We start from the raw sequence: 16546 nt of genomic DNA, 5'->3' as shown, positions 1-16546 counted from the left end.
CATGTGTAGGAGTGGGGAAACACTTCCAGTTGACCAGATAAGAGTCTGCCACTCACGTGGAGGAGTGGGGAATCAAACCTGGGTCTCCAGTTTAGAATCATAGAATCATAGAGTTGGAAGAGACCCCAAAGGCCATCCAGTCCAACCCCCTGCAGCCGTGCACCGCAGGACCAACGTACGACTGCAAAATATTCACTCTGTGAAAGGAAAGATGGTCGGAATGTGGAGAAGGGAGGCCCAGATCTGTTGGGTGGAAAGTTTGGGGGGGGGGGGGGCGAGGATTGCAGGTTTGAGTCTTCCCCTCACGGCCCTTGATGCCTCTGTCTTTGCCAGGGTCCAGTCGGTTTCCCGGGAGACCCCGGCCCCCCAGGTGGAATGGGACCACGGGTGAGTATTAGGAACGGCCCTCCGCCCCGTTCTTCCCGGGCTTCGAACTGCCCGGAGGCTCGTGGGACCAGGCAAGGGCCAACTTTCTCCTCTCCTTCCTCCTCCCACAGGGCCAAGACGGAGCCAAGGGCGAGCGGGGAGAAGACGGAGAGCCTGGGGAGGCCGTGAGTGTGGCCGAGGGTGGTGGGTGTGGGTAATGCACAAGGTCGGGGCCGATCCCGGGCCAGCTCTCCTGTGCTTGCTTGAGAGACCAGACGTCCCTGCGGCCTTTGATCGCTGGGGGGTGTTTCTTGCCTCCGGTTCTGACTCGGGGCTCTCTGCCTCCTGCTCCCTCGGATGGGTCGTTCCGGTTCTGAGTTTGCCGTGCCCTGACCTCCGCTCTGTCCCCTGCAGGGATCTCCGGGCCCCACTGGTGAGAATGGTCCCCCCGGCCCTCCAGGGAAGAGGGTAAGTGAAGGGTCGATGGGAAGCCCCCCCCTACTTCGGGGGCAGGGCTGGGAGGCTGCTGGGCTCTCCCCGCTTCCAGGTTTCTGTGACGGCCACTCTGTCTGCCCCCCCAGCCAATGCACTCCCCCCCCCCACTGTCTTGGCTTGATTTTTGTCCCTCTTTTCCCCCTGATGGGCACCCAAAGCAGCTTTTCACATCCCCCCCATCTTCCACTTATTTATTTATTATTTGATCTGATTTATACCCCATCCTTTCCTAGCAAAGCCAGGCTCACGGTGCTTAACACCTGATATACGCCCACCCCGTCTAATATGAAGTTAAAATATATACCATTAAAACCATCAGCTTAATCTCAGCTACCAACTTGGTGAGGCTGGGCTAGGCTGAGGGACTGCGGGGGGGTGGGCTCAGGGTAGCAGAGGGGGGGCTCAGACTCAGCCGCCATCCCACGCGAGCTCCGAGGGGAAGGACGTTCTCTGCACTGTCTGTCGAGCTCAGAAAACGCCGGCCGTGGAGCTCAGCGTGTCTCTCTTGCGTGTCTCTCTCTGCCAGCTGCCCCTCGTGAGTTCTGTTCCCCATGGTAGGAACCAAAGTCAGAGTTTTGCCTGTGAGCATGTGCGAAGCGCTGTTTCAAAAGCCTTCCAGAGCAAGGCAGTACGTCTCTGCAGTTAGTTTTGAATGTCCCAAACATTCACCCAAGCGAGGGCACGGCTTCTATTATTATTAGCTTCAGTATCCTGCTCCTTCCCTTGTCAGGCTCAGCGCAGCACACAACAATTACAGAACGATACAATACAATAAAACATTTGCAAACAGCCCGTTCCATCCACATTTTGCCGCCACCCAGTGGCCACCAATTTCCTTGGAACCTGCACAGCTGGAGGGCATCAGTCAGACCGACCATGACCGTGCTTGACCAGTTGGCCCCTCTGCTGGACTCCCTTGTGGGCACTCCTGATGGGGCCAAGTGGGGCTCCTCCCGCCCGGCCATCTTCCCCTCCAGCCCAGAAATAGGCAGTTCCGCAGCTCGTGAGATGGGAGGCTTCGCCTTGTCAGGAAAGGCCCTGGACCCACAGCCGACCCGGCCCCCCTTCGCACCCCAGCCCCCGGGCCGGCTCTCCCAGGCTCCCCCCCTTCCCCCGAGTGTGCTGTGGCAGAAGGGCCCGTTGCCTGTCCTCTGAGCCGCTCTCTCCCCTCTTGTCTCCTCGCAGGGTCCAGCTGGCACTCCAGGCCCCGAAGGACGTCAGGGCGGGAAAGGGTCCAAGGTGAGCGTCCGCGGCTGGGAGCCGGTTCATGGCGCCAGGGAGGCCTCGGGCCCTTGGACTGGCTCGGCCGGTATTCTGTGCAAGGCCTCCGGAACGGTTCTGGGTCAGGCAGGCCTCCATTCAGCGGGGGGGGAGGTTCCCTTTTCTTCGTCGTGATGCTGCCGTTTGCCGAGACCCAGACGAGCCTCATGTTGCCAGATCTGGGAAACTAAGCCGGGTTGAGCACAATGAATGCTTGGATGGGAGACCACCCAGGTGTGCCGTGGCTGGGGCGTGGAGGCAGGCCACCCGTGGACGTCTGTCTCTGGCCGAGAAAACCTTGCTGGGTTGCCGTAATCCGGCTGCAGTTTGTTTGGCAGCACTTTACCCAGACCCCAAGTAACTTTCCTGCCTCCAAACTGTGGGCTGCAGAAGAGCGGGCCCGGGGAAAGGAAGGTGCACCGTTTGTGCGGCAGGCGGGGGCCGGTGCTGTGATTTCCTGAGAATGTTTGAGAACTTACTTTATTTTGATTTTTCTCCCACCCGGCCCCTGCCAAAGGCTGGGCTCACGGCGGCTCACAGCATATATGCAGCATCCGCTACATCAACATAAATCAATATAATCGTAAAATGGTTAAAATATTCATCTCAATCAGTCTGCCCTTCATCTTCAAGACATGCAGAAAACCCAGCGCCTCGTCATTCTTCACCTGACTTCCAACGGGGGTCTCATTTAATAAATCCAGTTGCACCACTGTTAGTCCACCTCCCCGTTATTTCGACCTGTTCAATGAAAGAAAGGGAAGGGGGGGAGGACAAAGGGGGGGGGGAAGGAGAACAGCAAAGTGAACGGAAGGAACGAATAGGGGAGGAGGCGGGAAAAGGGGAAGGGAGGGGCGGCGTGTCTGCCCTGCCTCCACCACAGGCCCCTCCCCAGAGCCCCTCCCGCAAGGGAAAAGTTTGGGGGGGTCGCCATGTCAGGGGGGCCTTTGGAGAGGACTTTCCTTCAAGCCGAGTCCCCTCCTGCCATTCGCCTCCCCGGACCCGGTTCCCCTGCTCAACTGAACCCCAGGCCTGCCTGGGAGGAAACGTGCGCTGAGTAGCAAGCGTTTGCCAACTGTTGTTGGTCTTGTAATTATTATTATTCTTTTGATTTATTCCCCACCTTTTGTGATCGTCTCGGGGCGAGCTAGAATCGAGCCCAGTGGGTCCTTGGAGACTGACGCTGCATTCGGGGTCTGGGCTGCGACTCTCAAAAGATTTCCCCTCAACAATCTCATGAGCCTCCAAAGGGCTGCTAGGCTCAAATCTTCCCACGCCACTGCAGGCCAAAACGGCTCCCTTCTAAAACTGTCAAGTATTCCCCAAGTCCGTTGTGTGTTCATGTGTGTGTGTGTGAGAGAGAGAGAGAGAGCGCAGGCTGGCCCCTGTTTCACCTTCACTCTGCCTCCCCCAGGGAGAAGTGGGTGCCGTGGGACCCCCTGGGAAGACGGGGCCCGTGGGGCCGCAGGGGACACCCGGGAAGCCCGGAACGGACGGCTTGAGGGGCATCCCCGGATCAGTGGTGAGGAGAGGCCGGCCGGACGCCTGGAGGTTCTGGGAGGGTGGGGGTGGGTGGGTGGGAGTTTGCTAAGTTAAGCGTGAGGGTCCCTCTATGGAGGGAGGAGGGACCGGGTTGTGGGGGGGGGAGGGGGGTGCTGTGTGTGTTTCAAGGCCCTTAATAGGCCAGGTGAGTTCCATGCCGGGACTCCTGGGCTCCCAGGCAGATCAGGGAACTGGGGGGTCGTGGGACCGTGTGGATAGGGAGGGGCCGTGTTTGATCACCTTGTCCCTTGTCTTTTCCAGGGTGCACAAGGCAAACCAGGGGCCACGGGGCAGGCGGGCCCCCCAGGACCAGTGGTGAGTGCGTGGGGCTCTCTCTCTGTCACCTGCAAACAGCGGGGGTTGTGGGCCAAGAAGCAGGGCTAAACGTATCTGACGTGTCTCCCTGCAGGGCCCCCCCGGCTTGCCTGGGCTAAGAGGCGACTCTGGACCCAAAGGAGAGAAGGTGAGTCCCGGTTTCCTGCCCCGGGTGGGCACAGGCACTGCCGATTGGGCCGAGTGGCACGGTGCCATGTTTCATCAAGGCCCCGCCGGGAGTTCCCCACCCCATTGCCACGCGTTCATTCATGGGCCCCGTGCGCTGCGTGTGTGAGCATCAAGGAGAGAGAGGGGGAGCTGGTCTCTTGGAGACCCATGGCAGTCAGTTAATTAGGTCTTATGTGGTGCCTTCAGTGAGGAGACAGGCCCTGCCCCAAAGAGCTTACAAGGTGATGCAAGAAAAGGAGGGGGATTTCTGGAGGCAGTTCTGGGTCGAAGGGGCCCTAAAGGGAGGCAGAAGGGGGGCTGGGTCTGGCTGTGGAGTGGAGGTCGCGGCAGGGGTGGAGAACAGGAGATACAGGAGGGGGTGATGCCCTCGAGGCGTGAGGAGACTGGGCCAGACCCTGGAGCCGAGGGGAAGCCCATGAGGGGAGGGGTTTCCTGGCCCCCACTGCATGGGGCGGGGGGCGGGCACTACAGCCCCGCATTGCTGCCAACACGTTTCTTGCGTGTGGGATCCTAAGAGTGCCCAGCATTTGGGACTTGGGCACGGGGGAGCCGCTGTAGTCGGCAAAGGGAGGTGGGCGGGGGACTATCAGTGGTCGGGGAGGGGGCCGTTGGGCCCCCAGTCTGCTTTGCCCCCCTCCCACCAGCAGCTCTCTCGGCCAGCTCCCTGCACTTTTAACAACAACGTTACTGCTCAAACTGTATATTTGTTCAATTAAATGTACGTTCTTTCCCCATTTGAAGAATTATTGATCTTGAAGGTATTGGGGGAAAGGAGAGGAGGTTTGGGGGTTGATGATTCCCTGGTTTCCAGCCAGTCAGGGCTGTGCACAGGCATTCCTCTTGAACTCAGAGCTTGTTTGCACCGTGGGGCGGGGTGTGTGTAGATTCTGTGCCCAGCGGCCTGGCCAGGCCCTGTGCATGGGAGCCCCCGTGCCCCCGCCCTCCTCCTCCTCCTGCCCTGGGTTGAGGAATTTCATGGACCTCAGAGGTTCTACTCAGCAGCCCCTTCTCTGGGCCAGTTGGCCACCCAGCTCCCTCTGCTCCCACGACAGCTGCTGACCAGAATGCACCAGGAGGGTCACCCAACGCCCCGCCCCGAATTCCTTGTCCCAGGATGCTCTCCTAGGCTGATCCCACGTTGCTCAGGGGGTTGGATTAGATGCCCTCCGTGGGCCCTTCCAGCTCTGCCATTCTAGACAAGAAGTGACCATTCAGGTGGGAAAGCAGGAATTTAGCAGAAAGGGGGATTCTGGACACAAAACCCCACCCCCGGCCGAGCAAGAGGCCGCCCTGCAAGATCCTGGCCTTGGGCCCTGTGCAGACAGCCGCTGGACAGAGGCCCCGTGTGAAGCAGCGCAGCCGTGTGTGTGTGGCTGCTGGACTTGTGCTGCCTGTATCCTGCCCCGAGGGCCATGGGCGGGGCTAGGGTGGGGGGGCTGCGATGGGCTGGAGCCCCTTGGAGTCTTCAAACAAGAAAGCCAAAACAAGGTTGGCCAAGAGGGGCCAGCACCGATTGGACAGTGCCTGTGTGGAGCTTCACTCTTCCTCAGGGCCCACATGTTGAAAACATTTGAATGCTTTTTTGAAAAAAAAAAGTAAAACAATATTTAACTGTGGGAGGAGGCAGGTGATCCCCAGGTGTGACTCTGGGAAGCGCCGCAGGTGCCCGTCTGCACTCCTGAAAGGGGCAAAAGGGGCTACCGCCTGACCTTCCCCCTGCTCTGATTGGCTGAGTGGTTTATGGTCAGAGAGTGGGAGGGCGAGAGGTGAAGTTCTGGACTTCCTAGTCCGTTTCGTTCTGCTGCAAACGTCCCCGTGGACCCTCACCCCCCACCCCCATTACACCACTCGTGATCATACCAGTGGCATTGGATTGGGACCAGGAGGGAACAACTCTGTTGTTGTGTGGCCAAAGGCTTTCATGGCCAGAATCACTGGGGTCTTGTGGGGTTTCCAGGCTGTGTGGCCGTGTTCCAGTAGCATTTTATCCTGGCGTTTCACCTGCATCTGTGGCTGGCATCCTCGGAGGATCCTCTGGAGGAAGTGCTACTGGAACACGGCCACGCAGCCCGGAAACCCCACAAGACCTCGGCTCTGTTGCTGCTCCAGGGAGAGGCCATCTGCCCCACTGCAGAAAGAGGCTGCCCGAGGGACCCCCAAGGGAGCCTTGTGTTTGCTGCTTGAGAACCTTTGTCTCTTTGTGTCCCCTCCCCCTCCCCATAGGGACATCCTGGTCTCATTGGCCTGATCGGACCCCCAGGAGAACAAGGAGAGAAGGGGGACCGGGGCCTGCCTGGCCCCCAGGGCAGCAAGGGGCCCAAAGGAGAGTCTGTGAGTACACGGAAGGGGGCGGGGTGGGTGGGGGGAGGCTGCCCCGGGGGTCTCCTGCCGTGGTGGTGGGGTCCGCGATGGGGCCTGCCCCGCCCTTTGCCTTTGGCTTCTGCAGTCCCGTTTTCTGCGCTGTTTGTGGGAGGGAGAGCCTTCTTCCCCTGCTGTGCTCTTTCATTCCGCCTCCTTTCGTGTTTTGCGTTCCGCCTCGAGGCCCTGAAATAAGCGACTAGATCAGGGGTAGGGAACCTGCGGCTCGAGAGCCGCATGCGGCTCTTCTGCCCTTGCACTGTGGCTCCACGAGCCGAGCCGCTGGCCCCATCCTTGCCCGCCCTGCAGGCAGCAGGGCAGACGCATCCATGCGCTTCTCAGAATGAGTGGAGTAAAAGGTTAAAAATCCCCAATATATACAGTGTTATCTTTATTTTAAATGTCAAAAATTATTTGCGGCTCCAAGTGTTTTCTTTTCCCGCGGAAAACGGGTCCAAATGGCTCTTTGAGTGTTAAAGGTTCCCTACCCCTGGACTAGATAAAACCACTTCAGCTCCCCAGATGGCTGCAAGCAAGGAGGGAGATGATTGGCTGGACACGAGGATCTGAAAGAGGAGCAGGAAGAAAACTCTGCTCTTCCAGTGTCCTTTATGCAAAAGACTGTGCATCACTTTATTCCCACATATTTCACACTATAGTCTCATCACATTTTAATCATCTTCCAATAATCTTCTTATCAAGATATACATTTGCTTACTCCTAGGGTGGGCTCCCCGGTCCGTTCAGTTTAGCAATCCGGGGTCTGACCGGCAGGCAGCGGCTGTCCAGAGTCTGGGCCCGAGAAAGCCCTCCCTGGGAGGACCCTTCCCCTCACATCCTTTCACTCCTGCGGGAGTCCTCAAGCACACTCAGCCGTTAATCCCGGCACCAGCACCCTCGATGGACTGGTAGCGGATTGGAATACCCGCCTTTCCAATGCCATCGAGGTTGTTGCTCCCCGACGCCCTCTACGACCCCGTTCCCGGCTGGCTCCGTGGTATACTGAGGAGTTACGCTGTTTGAAACGGGAGCTTAGATGGCTGGAGCGAGTGTGGAGGAAGTCTCGTGACGAGGCTGCGCAAACATCTTATAGGATGTTTATGAAGGCCTATGAGATGGCAATGAAGGAGGCGAAGAGAACATTTTTCTCCTCCTCTCTTGCATCTGCTAGCTCTCGCCCAGCACAATTGTTCCGCATTATTCGGTCCCTTACCTCACTATCTGAGGGTTCAAAAACTGATCAATTGGCTATTAGCTGTGAGGCTTTTGTGAGCTATTTTGCAGATAAAGTCGCGTCGCTCCGCCAGGACCTTCCTGCCACCTTGGAGACAATTTGTGAACTGGAGGCTCCCTTGCCGCCTTCTTGGCCCCTTGCTTGGCCCATATAGTGTTTTCCCCTGCTCTCTTGAAGCCGCTTGTCGATACAGAGTCCTGGCTGCTGTTAGACCTATACCTGTCCTTTCTGGATCCGTGCCCCTCCTGGCTCAAGTTAAAACATGTGCGTCGGAGGAGTGCCACGACCCCACCCTGTTGACTAACTATTCTCAATTGCTCCCTTGGAGCAAGGCGAGTTTGTCCCGGTGGGTTGAAGGAGGCAGTGGTCCGCTTCCACCTCTTAAAAAAGACCGGCTGTTAGATCCGGTAGTGATCTCGCCACCATTACCGCCTTTTCGAATCTTTTCATTCCTGGGGAAGGTAATTGAGAGAGAGTGGTAGTTGGAGCAGATCTCAGGGTTTTCTGGGAGGACGATCGGCCTTGGATCCCTTCCAGTTCCGCTTCCATGCTGGGCATGCTGGATCGGAGGATCACTGTTCTCGCCGCTGTCACAGATATCAGCCTCCGTGATGCAGCTTGACTGAGGCGCGTGATCGGGCGCTGCTGAAGTATTATTGGATCTTACCGCGAAGCGCTTGATTACGTGGTCGACCACTCTAACCTTTTGACTCCACTGCCTGGCCAAGCCTCCCGAGTGCGGGGCAATCGTCCTCTCCAAATGGATTGCCTCGTTTCTCTGGGACCGGAGTCAGCAGTGTGGTGGGGACCAAGCCTCCCGGAGGCGCTCCTTCCACTCTCATTGTGGTGTGCCTCAGTGAGCCTAGCTGTCCCCATTGTTATTTTCTTAACATCTATATGCTACTCTTGCTCAGCTGGTAACGTGAGCTTTGGGCCTGATTTGTCATCATTATGCCGAATGACACCCAGCTCATTCCTTGTCGTGATGGGAGGGAGGGAGCCGTCACGCCTCCACTTCCGGGCGTCTCTACACAGCATTGTTTGGAGGCTCGCGGCTGGTTGGCTGGAAGCAGAGCAGGTTAAAAGCCTGAACTCCAACGCAGCTATTTCGGAGATCCTTTGGCTGGGCCGTAGGGTGGGTGGGGGATTTTCAGTCCGCCGGTGTGGGAGGGGGGTCTCATTGGCAATCGGACCCCCCTCAGTTCGGCCAGAAGCTCAGGGTCCACCTGGATTCGTCTCTTTCAATGGAGACCCAGGTGGCCCATATAACCCGGGTTGCGTTTTTCCATCTTCGCCAAGCCCGGCGGCTGGCCCCCTTCCTCTCCCAAACCGACTTGGCCACTGTGATCCATGCAACGGTCACCTCCAGGTTAGACTATTGCAACTCACTCTACGTGGGCCTTCCCTTGCGGCTGATCCGGAGATTGAAACTGGTCCAGCATGCTGCAGCTCGGATGCTCACGGGAGGTGCCATCAGAGACCACATCATGCCCGTGTTGCATCGCTTGCACTGGCTTCCAGTTGAGTTCCGGATTGTCATCAAGGTATTGGTTTTAACCTTTAAGGCCTTACGCGGTCTGGGACCCTCGTACCTACGTGACCGTCTGGCCCCATATGTCCCACGTCGGTCTCTGTGCTCTGCAGAGGCTAATCTGCTGGTTGCTATCCCTTTGGCCTCTTTGGCGATGCAGCTGAGCTCTCCACTAGGCTATTGTGGCATTTACAGCCCTGGCCCCCTGCCTTGGTGTCCACAGTTGTCCAGGGTTCTTCCAAGTGGACCTTAATGAGTTCCGCAGGCCCTGTAAGACTGAGTTATTCCGCCGGGCCTTTGGGGAGACCAGCTGCTGACAAGGTGCCCGGAAACATCCCAAGGCCCGCTGTTCCCTTCTGTAGGAGTTTTTAATAGATGCCATCTATTTTATTCAATTTTATGGAAATTGAACGCTGCCTTTAATTTAATTTTAAATTTAATTTAATTTTATATGTATTTTATGTACCCACTGCTTTGTTATTGCTGTAAACTGCCCTGAGCCCTTCGGGGGAGGGCGGTCTATAAGTGGAACAATAAATAAATAAATAAATAAAATCCCACCAGCCACACTTGTGGGAGGCGGGGGGCGGGGGTTAAGGTTTCAGCCACTGGGCCGGACTCCACCCCTGCCACACCACTCTGCTGAGCGAATTTTATTTGTTTATTAAAACATTCGTACCCCACCTTCCCCTTTCTTCTGGCTGCAGTTTGAAGCCTTCCTCCAAACCAAGTGGCCCTTCTGTCGACGGAAATGCCCCTTTAGGCTGGGGGAGGGCTCTTGGGCGGGGGGGGGGGGGATTTGCAGTTGAATCCATCCACAATAGTGCATGGAGAAGGAAAACCCGCGGCTCCTCAGATGGTTGGAGGCTGGGGAACATCAGAACTAGGCTGCTGGATCATCTAGTCCAGCACTCTGCTACTCACAGTGGCCCACCAGGTGCCTTTGGGAGCTTACATGCAGGATGTGAAAGCAACGGCCTTCTGCTGCTGCTGCTCCCGAGCACCTGGGAAGCTTGAAGGGTTCCCGGCTGACCTTCCCGTGGATTGGGAAGTGGGGGGGGGGCACCCCCGTGACTTCATGGAGATGGACCTTCGTCATCCTCTGGCTCACCTTCTCTCTCTGTTCTTTTCCCACAGGGCATCCCTGGCCCAACCGGCCCCCTCGGCCCCTCGGGGCTCCCTGGACTTCCTGTGAGTGCCCCCCCCCCACAGAGCCCTCTTTACCCCACTTCTGGAATTTCACTCCCCACTGATGTGCTTCCTTCTTCTTTCAGGGTCCAGCCGGCCCCCAAGGCCCCAAGGGAGCTACGGTAAGAGTGTGCCCCCCCCAACACACACCCCTGTTGGGGGCTGGGAAAGTCCGCCTCTATTCCTGGGGGCTGCTGACTGACACGTTGGGGCTTCTCTTTCTAGGGTCAAGCAGGTCCCAAAGGTCAGCGTGGAACCCCTGGACCCCCCGGACACCCGGTACGCTCCCCTCCCTCAACCCCCCCCTCCCCCCTCGGCCCTCTTCCTCCTGAGGCTCAGGTTGAACAGAGTCCAGGGAAGACATTTGTCTCCGTTTCAGCTCACTTGCAAACATTTTGATTTTGATTTCTCCTGTTGAATTATACATGACATTAGCTGCTACTTTTGGACTTCTGGCTCCAGACTTGTAGCTTCAGCTACGTAGAAAATAAGGGGATAAATGTCCAAAGATTTATTTCTGTGTCTTAGAAATTTGAATCTGAGGCTCAGGGTTTCAGAAGCAGGACGTCCCAAAAGTGAATTTGTTAGTGATGTGGGTGGATGTATGAATGGACAGGCAGGCAGGAGGAGGAGGATCTGTGGACCAACGCAGCCCTATGAGCTTGGTGTTCATGGGGGGTGAAGCCTGCCCCCCCCGCCCCGCTGCTTCCTTGTGGCTTCTCGTGGCGCAGTGGTTTAGAGGAGGACTCTTATCAGAGAACCCCGCTCCTCCACGTGAAGCCTGCTGAGTGACCTTGGGCCGGTCCCAGTTCTCTCGAGCCCCCCTCCGCCCCACCTGCCTCACAAGGTGCCTCTCGGGGGGAGGGAAAAGGAAAGTGATGGGGAGCCGCTTTGAGACTCCACAAAGGTAGACAAAAACAGGACATAAAAACCAGCATTCTTCCTCCTCCTCCTCCTCGCAGGGGTCCCCCGGCGAAGTGATCCAGCCGCTGCCCATCCAGAGGCCCAAGAAGAACAAGCGGTCCGTGGACGGCAGCCGGGTCCTCCCGGAGGAAGAGATGGCCGCCGACGCCGCCGGCCCCTCGCCCTCCGAGGGCATGGAGGAGATCTACGGCTCCCTCAACTCTCTGCGGAAGGAGATCGAGGAGATGAGGAAGCCGCTGGGCACGCAGGACAGCCCCGCCCGCACCTGCCAGGACCTGCAGCTCGGCCACCCGGAGCTGCCCGATGGTGGGTGAGGCTAGAAGGCTGAGCTGGGGGGTTGGGTTGCGGGATTCATTCAGGGGGGCCAATAGGGCTGGACCACGGCTCTCCAAAAGGGGTTTGCCTGCTTCAGTCCACCCCCTGGCATGCCACGGGTCGAGCGTTGGGCAGTGGCACAGTTTGAGTGCTGGAGAGACTCAGGTTCAAATGCCGCTCTCTGTGATACTCCGCAGGCCGGTGGTTTCTCCTTAGCTTAGTTTCTGAAGGCAGCCACGCGGCTTCTCAGGGGGAGGGCTCCCTTTGAGACCCAGCGTGGCGTTGTGGTTAAGAGCAGGTGGATTCTAATCTGGAGAACTGGGCTTGATTCCCTCCTCCTCCACCCGGGTGGCAGAGGCTTATCTGCTGAACCAGATGTGTTTCCGCACTCCGACATTCCGCTGGGTGCCCTTGGGCTAGTCGCGTCCAGCACGCCCCTCTCGGATTCTGAACAGTTTTGAGCCTGGCTGCAAAGTGTCAGCGGCGAAGGGCTGGCCCCAGGAGTCCACTTCTGGCGAAGTCTAGTCTCAGCCCCAGCGAATATTTGCCATCCAGATTAGCTGAAGGTCTTTTGCAGGGAGGGGTGGGGGGACGAATCACTGCCTGCACTCAACGATGCTCTGTGACCAAGGGGGGGGAGGTGGCGGGGGGACGGGGGGGGTGCAGCCTGAAGCCAAGAGGCAGCTCACACCCGTTCTGTGGGGCTCTGCTTCCCTCCCTCCCTCTCTCCCCCCAGGCGAATATTGGATCGACCCAAACCAGGGCTGCTCACGGGACTCCTTCAAGGTCTACTGTAACTTCACTGCAGGGGGAGAGACGTGTGTTTTCCCCAGCCGGGCGACTCAGGAGGTAAGAGAAGAGGGAGGGGCCGGAATTAAGGTGGGGCCCCCAGGTTGCTCCCCCCGGGAACCAGGGGACCTTCCAGGAGGGGGTGTCCTTTCCCCTGGCTCGTCCTGACCGGCTGCAAACTCAGAATGGACGTCTGCCCTTGATGGAGCACACCAGGGCCGGGGGGGAGGGGCGTATGACTCAGGTCGGAGGGGGCAGGCAGTTGGTGGGCGGGGGAAGTTCTGGGGGGCACAGATGAGCCAGTGAGGGGGCGGGGTCATCATTAGCTCCCTTCTGCTAGAACTCATAACGATGTGTGGACCACCAACTGAGAAGTCAGCTGCCCCCCCCCCCCCACTCGGGTTGACCCTGACGGGGTGCTTCATGCACAAGCGATCTTGGGGTTGCTGCTGCCCTTTAAGCATGAAAGCTACACACTCAGCCCTGCACCCAGAGAGCCTGCTTTCTCCATGCGAGGTGCGTGCCAGTCACGGGCTCAGGGCAAGCATTCCTTCTGGGGGTGCGGCGGGGGTCCCCTCTTCCAAGGGGGCTGCATGTCGGCACGCCCAAACAGGAGTTCTCAAAATTGGCCACCTATGTTGACTGAGCGTATGTTTGGACAGCCGCCTTAATCGATCGAGATCGTCTTAATTGGGAGTTCTTGGGGTGTGGTGGCATATATGTAATTTAATTAATAAAAATAAATAATAAACTAACCAGTTAAAATATCGCAGGCCAGACGTGGGCAGATGCCAGGTGCCCCCCCCCTCCCGGCCCCACTCAAAGCAAAGCCTCTGTTGACTTAGGCCTCGTTTGTTGTTGTTTTCTTTCGCTCCTCCCCCCCCCCTTTGCAGGTTAAGATGTCCAGGTGGGAGCAGGAGACCCCCCAAACCTGGTTCAGCCAGTTCCGGAAAGGCAGCAAGGTGAGCACAGGGCGCCCGTGGGTGCCAGCGAGCAGCAGGCCGTCCCTCCCCCTCCCCCTCCCCCTCTGAGCCCCCCACTCAGTCCGAAGGGCTCTCTGGAGATGAGCAGCTCCCGCCCACCCCCCACCCCCCAGACTGGACTGAAAGGAACCCTTCTCTGCTGCTGCTGCTGCTGCTGCATTGCCCTCTGGAGCAGGACCTGCTCTGGGCTGCCTGCGGAAGGGCCGGGCCCCTCACGACCATCCCCCCAGATGCCCCCCCACACACACACGGGGTCTTGTCCCCTCGCCCCCAGCCCCACTAATCCTGCCGCCCCCTCCCCAGTTCTCCTACGTGGACGCCAACGGCAGCCCCCTGGGCGTGGTCCAGCTGACCTTCCTGCGGCTGCTCAGCACTTCAGCCCGCCAGAACTTCACCTACCACTGCCAGCACTCCTGCTCAAGTGACCCTGGCACAGCAGCGGCCTGCGGCCCCCCTCAGGGGCCTACCAGCACGCCCTCGCGCTTCCTGAAGAGGGAAGGACATCAGCTTCACGACAAGCAGCCCCTACGCCGTCAAGAGGGTCCCTGGGTCACGGGACGGGCTGCTAGTGATGAGCCCAAAAGCTTGGGGGGGGGGGGAGGAATCAGCCCAGGGTCACGGGGGATGGGGGAGTAGAGGGCTGAGAACTCCAGAGACAAGAAGGGCTTGGAGGTAGCTGGACTGGGTGCGGTCGCTGCCCAAAACTGGTCCAGGCTCCCCAACCGGGGGTTCTCTCGGGCCACAGCCATAGGGCTGGGCAGACTCCCTTTGCCAGCCCCCCCAAAAAACATTTTTATCTCAGAGCATACACTGTTGGCTACTGGGACCCACAGCCCCCCACAAGCCCTGTCCCCCCCACCCCCACGAACCCCCAGCCCAGTTCCCCTGAAACATTAAACAGCATCTTTTCCTTCCTTCCTTCCTCCCTCCCTCCCTCCCTCCTCCCTCCCTCCCTCCCCAATGCAGGTGCGGAAGGGATCCGACAAGACTGTTCTGGAGGTGAACACGCCCCGTCTGGAACAGCTCCCCCTGCTGGACGTGCAGGTGACGGACTTTGGGGAGCCCAACCAGAGGTTTGGGTTTGAGGTGGGACCCGTCTGCTTCCTCGGCTAGAACTGAGTCCCTCGACCCACGGTGCTCCCCACCACACGCCCCTCACCCAGTTTCCAGTGGAACAGAGACCGTCTTCGCCCCCCCAGCCCCCCACAACCAGCAGTGACTGAAGAGGATCCGTCCCAACTTCTTGCGCACATCAGCAACAGAGACGGCTCCGTCCGACCCCACGCAAAAGGAATTATTCTTCCCGTTCCCTCTCCTCCCACTCCCACTCACTCACACTGTTACCAGGTCAGAGGTCAGGAGGACACGGCCCCCTCCCCCTCCTGGGAGATCATGTCCCCCCCACTCCAAACCCAGGGTGGCTCCCCAGGACCTCTTGGCTTTGCTGAACAGCTGCAAACCCCCCCTCCCCGCACCCTATAGGCTACCCCACTGCTTCTCTGCCAATGAACTCTTGGTCATAAGACCTTGCGGGAGGGGGGTGTCTCTCTTGCATTGCCTGATCCAGGCTGTTGGGGCTGAACCCCTCCTTCCTTCAGGGGTCTAGCCCAGATCGGCCCCTTCGAGAGCCACCGTGGGCCTTATTAGGGCTCAGCCCACAGACGGCCCCACGGGACATTCAGCTCCCCCCCCCCAACCCCACCACCCCCACCTACCCGGCTCTCGTGTGACTGTCGGCCTCCTCAAAGCCCCTCCGCCCCGACTTCACTCCACATGTCGCCCAACACAAGAAAGGGAACTGTGTGTTTTGTTTTGTTTTTATAAAATTTAAATTAATTATATTATTTAAAAGAGTGGGTGTATAAAAGAAGACTATTTTCATCTCCTGCTGTGCGTTTCCGGTCTTTAAACAGAGAAAAGGAGGAAAAAGCCACCCAATTTTGGTGCTCGGGAAATTAAAAATAAGTTTATTGTCTCTTGGCTGCCTGCAAATTCAAAGTTTATTATTATTATTATTATTACGGGTGCCCCGCCCCCCCCCTTTGGCTTTTTTGTTTTCTAAAAAGCAGCAGTGGGCGCCCCCTGGTGCTGGAAGCAGGCATGCCAAGGCCCTGTAATGTTTTGTAAAGTAATTGTGGAAATTGTATTGTGTAATAGATCATCTCTAATTTTGCTGCTTTCTTTCGGCCTCTTATTTCGCTTCTCCTTCCCTCTCACAAAACTTTGACTGTCTGTCTTAGGAGTCCTGATCCCGGGATTGGAGGGGGGGGGAAGGGGAGGGCTCGCATCAGAGCGACCGGAGAGATCTCGTCCACCCGGGCCCCAAACCTAACAACCTTCCCCCCCCACCCCGGCACACCTGCCAGAGCCTGCCTGCTCTTGAGGGGGCCCTGCAGGAAGGGTCTGGCAAGACCCGGCCCCATCGTTTAGAAGAGGCGCAAGATTCCTACCTGAGCCGTGGGCTAAGAGTCTCCGCCCGCGCTGGCCCCCCCCCCCGAACAGCACCCAGGCAGAAAGCCCAGAGCTGAACCACCGCAGCGATGCCGTCTGATGGCCCCTCCCGAGGCGGCAGGGCTGGGTCAGGCCCCTCAGAGCTCCCAGGCCAGGAGTGGGTTTTCTGCTTTGGGGAGGGCCGGCCTCACCTCTCCTTCTGAGCAGCAACTTTGCTGTCCAGTCACAAAAGATGAGGGGTTGAGCCATAAAAGCTGGCTTCCTCGCCAGAAGAGGAGGAAGAGTAAGAGTTGGCTTTTATACCCCACTCATACCCCTCACAGGGGTCTCAAAGTGGCTGACAAGCTCCTCTTCCCTCCCCCTCCCCACAGCGGGCACCTTAAAGTGAGGCAGGTGGGGCTGAGAGAGAGTCCGGAGAGAACCAAGACTGGTCCACTCAGCAGGCGTCACGTGCAGGAGGGGGGAAACAAACCACGTTCACCAGATAAGAGTCTGCTGTTCTTAAGTGTGACACCAGCCACCCCCCCTTTCCTCCTGACAAGGTTCTGCTACGTGAGGCTACTGAAGTGGGACAGGGAGTGTGGCTGTTGCACCCCTGCACACAGC

General features: G+C 58.2%; 2 protein-coding genes across 2 annotated transcripts in view; one reads left to right on the top strand and one right to left on the bottom strand.

The window, feature by feature from the left end:
- The window catches only part of COL11A2 (collagen type XI alpha 2 chain), a 79638-nt gene extending 63977 nt beyond the window's left edge, over nucleotides 1–15661 (top strand). Inside the window, exons 51-66 of the mRNA XM_048490833.1 lie at nucleotides 334–387; nucleotides 498–551; nucleotides 781–834; nucleotides 2047–2100; nucleotides 3536–3643; nucleotides 3925–3978; nucleotides 4073–4126; nucleotides 6391–6498; nucleotides 10428–10481; nucleotides 10565–10600; nucleotides 10704–10757; nucleotides 11441–11708; nucleotides 12454–12566; nucleotides 13400–13468; nucleotides 13793–14038; nucleotides 14456–15661. Coding sequence (XP_048346790.1) covers nucleotides 334–387; nucleotides 498–551; nucleotides 781–834; nucleotides 2047–2100; nucleotides 3536–3643; nucleotides 3925–3978; nucleotides 4073–4126; nucleotides 6391–6498; nucleotides 10428–10481; nucleotides 10565–10600; nucleotides 10704–10757; nucleotides 11441–11708; nucleotides 12454–12566; nucleotides 13400–13468; nucleotides 13793–14038; nucleotides 14456–14602 — 1527 coding nt within the window. The 3' untranslated portion in view covers nucleotides 14603–15661. The remainder of the gene's footprint in view (nucleotides 1–333; nucleotides 388–497; nucleotides 552–780; nucleotides 835–2046; nucleotides 2101–3535; nucleotides 3644–3924; nucleotides 3979–4072; nucleotides 4127–6390; nucleotides 6499–10427; nucleotides 10482–10564; nucleotides 10601–10703; nucleotides 10758–11440; nucleotides 11709–12453; nucleotides 12567–13399; nucleotides 13469–13792; nucleotides 14039–14455) is intronic.
- Nucleotides 1–16546, bottom strand: part of LOC125428777 (zinc finger protein OZF-like) — a 798123-nt gene that overhangs the window by 319350 nt on the left and 462227 nt on the right. The gene's annotated exons all lie outside the window — the stretch shown is intronic.

This window comes from Sphaerodactylus townsendi, linkage group LG03 (assembly GCF_021028975.2).
Source record: "Sphaerodactylus townsendi isolate TG3544 linkage group LG03, MPM_Stown_v2.3, whole genome shotgun sequence".
NCBI lineage: Eukaryota > Metazoa > Chordata > Lepidosauria > Squamata > Sphaerodactylidae > Sphaerodactylus > Sphaerodactylus townsendi.
Note: the sequence above shows the minus strand (reverse complement) of the source record. Positions and strands in the feature narration are given on the sequence as shown.